We start from the raw sequence: 6000 nt of genomic DNA on the forward strand, positions 1-6000 counted from the left end.
AAATGGTATGGCAGAACAAAATGTAATTTGTCTTTTGTTTTAATGGGGTCCCTGGACATGGGAGTTTGTCACTAAGGCTGCACTATAACTTTCCTCCTCCTTTCTCCCTGGTTTGAAACAGCAGCTCAGGAAGCGGATGCGCCTGCCCTCTGCTGCCCTCCGGAAAGATAGCAAGGAGAGTGGCCAGATACCGATAGGGACATCCTTTAACCCAGTGGTTCTCAACCTGTGGGCCCCTCCCCAGGTGTTTTGGCTGACAAACTCCCAGACATCCCAGCCAGTTTACCAGCTGTTAGGATTTCTGGGAGTTGAAGGCCAAAACATATGGTTGAGAACCACTGCTTTAACATGACTGGGTCAAAGAGGCAGATCTATGTATTTCAGCAAATGTTTTATCCAAAACTAACAGCATGGACCTCTGAAAGGAAACAACTAGGTTGGGTAGCTCTTGCATATGGAAACAAAAACATATGGAACCTTCTAGAGACTACCCAAGAATTCTTACCTTTCCTTTCACTAGTTCCCACTTTTCTTACGAATTCCATTTAGATGGCCAGATCTATCTGAGATTTTTTTCCAACATGCTTGTGGGGCCCTTCTACACTGCCATATAATCCAGATGATTAAAGCAGATAATCCACATTATCTACTTTGAACTGGATTATCTGAGTCTACACTGCCATATAGTCCAGATGGTCAAAGAAGATAATCTGGATTTTACATGGCAGTGTAGAAGGGGCCTGGGTTATCATAAAATCCTAGAATTGGAAGTGACCCTCCAAAGGACATCCAACCCAACCCCCTTCTGCCGGACAGGATGACATTACCAAAGCCCTCCCAATAGATGGCCATCAAGTTTGTGCTTAAAAACCTCACAAGGAGTCTCCACTGGACCCCCAGGCATCCGCACACTTCCCTGATTGTCAGGAATGTTTATCTGCTTTCTCCTTTTATCCTTGTTTTTCTCTTCACTGATGTTCAGAAAGGGGTTCTGCTAGAGGCAGCTGTTGTCTGAGGTAGACAAAAACCCCAGGGTGTTAATTCTGAACACAGAACGTTCTAACAAGTGGGACCTGGCTGACGGAACGGATCTGCTGCTAATGTCTACTGACCTGATAGGAGCTTGAGGACATCTTCAGCTGCCTTTGCTTCTCCTCAATCTTCTGCCTCAGCGGGATCAGCACCAGCTCCACCACCCCAGGAGTGCACTGGGCCACCTTCCGGACCACGTCTTCCGGGACAGAGAAGTTCAGCTTGTTCAAAACCTTCCTAGAAGAGCAACAGAATGTGTGTGAAGTCAGAGGCCTCCTCCCCAAAGACACTGTTATGGCTACAGCCCTCACAGGGGTTCATCTGGGGAAGAGGGACTGGGAAGCTTGCCCTGCTGTTTACCTGGTGCGTTGGCTCCTGGGGCTCCTTGCAACCATGGCAATATTTTGATGATATGCCAACATTCAGTGAAGAGCTTTGCTCAGCTATAGCCACCCACCAACTAAACTCCCATGCTGACTCTTGAGGCCCAATGTTTATTTAGAATTCAGGTCACAGGCTCCAAAACCCAGGATAGGGCATCTAACCCAAATACTGCATTTTATCACTTCTAGGGTCCCTTTCACACGGCACAATCCTAGCATTTCTGATAACGCTTTAACTCTTATGGTTCCAGAATCAGTGCTCTTCAGCAGAGAATTCTGAATGCCACATCAAACAACAAATCCCAAGGGATCCTGAAAGAGAGTTAAATCTCCTGCGATGAAGCGGTTGAACCCAGACTTCACCTCGAGGATACTCACCTGTTCAGATGTCCCCAGTTGGAGAGCTTCTGCTGGGTAGAATTAGCCGGGGCATAATTGTGCATTTCCACCATTTTGGGGAAGAAAAACTTCACCACCTCGGCCACCAGAACTGAATAGATGACAAGAAAAAAGAAGGAGGAGCAATGGTTGCTCTTGGTCTTCCCGAAACTGGCAGCATTTCCACGTCCCTCCTTTGATCCCCCACCCAGATTCCCTTCCTTTTCACCCAGAGGCCCTACCGGGCTCTGGCTCTTCTTGGATCAAATTGCAATCCACAAACCAATATACAGCAAATAGAATATATTTATAATGGCAAAAAATCACTGGGCCAGTTATAATAATAATGCATAATAATAATAATAATAATGACGCTATGTAACACTATGATGTTTGTTCCTGGGTTATTACTGCCCTTTCCTAATTGGTTGTATCATAAAAACATGGGGAAAGTTTATCAAACTGCAGAATGTGCTTTTGCGGGATGGAAGGACATCATCCTGCTATAATAATAATAATAATTTAAAACTTTATTTATAACCTACCCTCTCTCCCTAAAGGGACTCAAGGTGATTTACAAAAATAACAAAATTGCCAAATATTCCATGCCCAACAAATAACAACAATCACGGCAAGAGAAAAAAATAAAATAAGCACAATATAACTTATAAATAACCAAAACCAAGGATTAAACTAATAAACATAAGTACAAGGAGTCAAGTCGATTAAAATACATTATTATGTTATATTATCATTATATTATGATATTTATTATTATGATTATTATTATCCGCTCTGAGTCCCCTTGGGGAGACAGGGCGGAATACAAATAAAGTTTTATGATGATGATGATGTTATAATTGTATCATACTATTATAATTCTATATTATTACATTATATTATGATGACATTATATAATAATTATATTTATTATTATATTTATTATTACTGTATTATATGATATTGGGGAGCACCTCGTGGCGCAGTGGGTTAAACTGCTGAGCTGCTGAATTTGCTGACCGAAAGGTTGGCGGGTTGAATCTGGGGAGCAGGTTGAGCTCCCGCTATTAGCCCCAGCTTCTGCAGTTCGAAAACATGCAAATATGAGTAGATCAATAGGTACCGCTCCAGCAGGAACCCCCAGATTTGGACAGGAGTGGACTTTAATGTCAGGGGGAAACCTTTACCTATTAAAACTATAAAACTGTGTAGTATCTATTTATTTATTTATTTATTTACTGCAATACTTATATCTCGCCCTTCTCACCCTAGGGGTCTCAGTGCGGCTTACTATAGAACACAATATAAAAATATTACAACAATTCAACTAATTAAAATTAAATACATTAAAAATTGATAAAAATATACATATAAATATACAATTGGCGCATTTCGAGTCGAGACCCGAAGGTGAGGGGATGGTAATGTCAGGAGGAAACTTTTATAATGTGCACTTTACTTAGTCTATTATCATAACCTTGCTGTTTTTAATTCCATGTTTTATTAAGTGTTTTTTTATTTCTATAGGTTATTGTTAAACATTTTATAATTTGTGTATGTTTTTTGTTTATTGATGTATTGTATATTTTATATTGTTATTGTTTTTATCTGGTGTTATCTGTAAGCCGCCCCGAGTCCCCTTCGGGGGGAGATGGAGGCGGGGTATAAATAACATTATTATTATTATTATTAAAACGTTTACCTTTACCTATACAGTAGATTCTCACTTATCCAACACTTGCTTATCCAACGTTCTGGATTATCCAACACATTGTTGTAGTCAATGATTTCAATAATTTGTGATATTTTGGTGCTAAATTCATAAATACAGTAATTACTACATAGCATTACTGCATATCGAACTACTTTTTCTGCCAAATTTGTTGTAAAGCATGATGCTTTGGTGCTTAATTTGTAAAATCATAACGTAATTTGACGTTTAATAGGCTTTTCCTTAATGCCTCCTTATTATCCAACATATTCACTTATCCAACATTCTGCCGGCCCGTTTATGTTGGATAAGTGAGACTCTACTGTATTATATTATTGTAATTCCATATTATTATATTATATTATTATATTTATTGTTAAAATCTATATATATAAAAGGGTAATGAAATTTCAGCCTAGGACAAAACAACAAAACTACACATCCCAGAAACACTAACTTGGCAGCACAACCCCTCACCCATGCCTCTACGTCAGGGGTCCCCAAACTTTTTAAACAGGGGGCCAGTTCACGATCCTGTGGACCATTGGAGGGCCACCGAGCAATAATAATAATAAATAATAATAATACAAATAATAATAAAGAGGATTGGAAGAGACCCCTTGGGCCATTGAGTCCAATTCCCTTCTTCCTCTGTGCACCAAAAGCACAAGCAAAGCACCCCTGACAGATGGCCTCCCAGCCTCAATTATTAATAATAGACCCTTAGGCCATTGAGTCCAACCCCTTTCTGCCTCTGTGCACCGAAAGAACAAGCAAAGCACCCCAGACAGATGGCCTCCCAGCCTCAATGTTAATAATAATAATAATAATAATAATAATAATAATACCCTTGGGCCATTGAGTCCAACCCCCTTCTGCCTTTGTGCACTGAAAGAACAAACAAAGCACCCCTGACGGATGGCCTCCCAGCCTCAATGTCAATAATAATAATAATAATAATAATAATACCCTTGGGCCATTGAGTCCAACCCCCTTCTGCCTCTGTGCACCAAAAGCACAAGCAAAGCACCCCTGACAGATGGCCTCCCAGCCTCAATATTAATAATAATAATAATAATAATAATAATAAGGATTGTAAGAGAAGAAGAGACCCCTTGGGTCATTTAGCCAAACCCCCTTCTGCCCTTGTGCCATGGGGGCCGGATTAATGGCTTGATGGGCCGCATCCGGCCCCCGGGCCTTAGTTTGGGGACCCCTGCTCTACGTTCATACAACAAAAAGCTCCAGCTACTCCAGAAAACGGCCAGGCTTTGAGATTGCAAGGCTATTCACTGCTATTCCATAAGGATTCCCATAAGCCACAGCAACGTGTGGCCGGGCAAAGCTAGTATTGTAATATAATTGTACTAAATTATCACAGCAAAATAATAATAATGGGTCTGTCTCTAGCTTTGCAAGGAGTCTCTCCTGGCTCCCCCTCCGTCCCGCCCCCGGGAAGGACCTCCGTCGCTGAAGTCCCGGGCGAGGTTCCTCTTGGGCCGGGAGAGCGGGATGGCGTCCACCCAGCGGTAGAGCTCCAGCGCGCCCTCCTCGTCGAGCTCCTCCGCCGCCATCCCGGCCGGGCCTCCGCTCCTCCCGAGCCCTCTCCCTCAGCCCGGGCCCAGCGCCGCCATGTTTGTTTCCCCTCCGCCGCCATGGCAACCGCGCCCTCCCCACAGACCCCGAGGCGCCGCGCCCCGCCCACAAGCCGCCGCGTTGCCGGGCGACGGCGGACTTCTCCTCCCGACAGCCCCCGCGGCGCCGCTACGCCCCGCCCACCCCCGAGGCGTTGCCGGGCGACAGGAGCATTCCCTCCCCGTCGCGTTGCCTGGCAACCGCGGCCTAGGCCAGCCGTGCCGGCGCGAGGCCTGAGCAGAGAGCCAGGCTGCTGCCAACCCGTTGCCTCTACATAACGTTTGTGGAGTCGGACCACTACTTGCAAAGGCAGGACTACATTATTAAACCGGAACGGACACTCTCAAGCCAGGAACAGGACTTCGCCATTATTATTCTCATTCAGAGCCTGCGTGGCCATCTGTCCAGACAGGTTTGGTGGTGTACTTGTGCCCGGAACCACGGGGGGATGATGTTCCTGGGTGATACATGTCTGTCCCTCATTGTGTTTACCATAAAGACACCGGGAAAGTGGATTACAGGGCAAAACTTTTGTTTGTGTACCTCAAACTTCATTAAACGTGTGAAGGACGAAGCTGATATTGTGCTATGATCTATCTATATATATAAAAGAGTGATGGCATCACGGCAATTCACAAAACAACAAAAGTACAGGCCCCCCAACCTCAAAATTTGACAACACAACCCATCATCCACGCCTCAAGGTTGATACAACAAAAAGAAAAGAAAAAGAAAGTCCTAATTGGAGGGAGAGCAATAATTTTTTTTATCCAATTGCTGCCAGTTTAGAGGGCTAATCTCTGCCCACTTGGTTGCCTAGCAACCAAGGGACAGCCAGGTTTCAGTTAGGGGACAGGCAGA

At 43.9% G+C, this 6000-nt stretch overlaps 1 protein-coding gene across 4 annotated transcripts in view; it reads right to left on the reverse strand.

Moving 5' to 3' along the window:
• Positions 1 to 5192, reverse strand: part of spef1 (sperm flagellar 1) — a 28671-nt gene extending 23479 nt beyond the window's left edge. Inside the window, exons 1-3 of one of the 4 annotated variants that reach the window (XM_016998812.2) lie at positions 4967 to 5186; positions 1794 to 1905; positions 1113 to 1269 (exon numbers count right to left, since the gene is read on the reverse strand). In XM_016998812.2, the coding sequence (XP_016854301.1) occupies positions 1113 to 1269; positions 1794 to 1905; positions 4967 to 5078 (381 nt within the window). In that variant the 5' untranslated portion in view covers positions 5079 to 5186. Of the gene's footprint in view, positions 1 to 1112; positions 1270 to 1793; positions 1906 to 4966 lie in introns of all 4 variants that reach the window. The other 3 variants (XM_003229687.4, XM_062983276.1, XM_062983277.1) reach the window with 3 other exon arrangements.
• Positions 5193 to 6000: the final 808 nt, after the last annotated feature.

The sequence above is a fragment of the Anolis carolinensis genome, chromosome 5, assembly GCF_035594765.1.
Source record: "Anolis carolinensis isolate JA03-04 chromosome 5, rAnoCar3.1.pri, whole genome shotgun sequence".
NCBI lineage: Eukaryota > Metazoa > Chordata > Lepidosauria > Squamata > Dactyloidae > Anolis > Anolis carolinensis.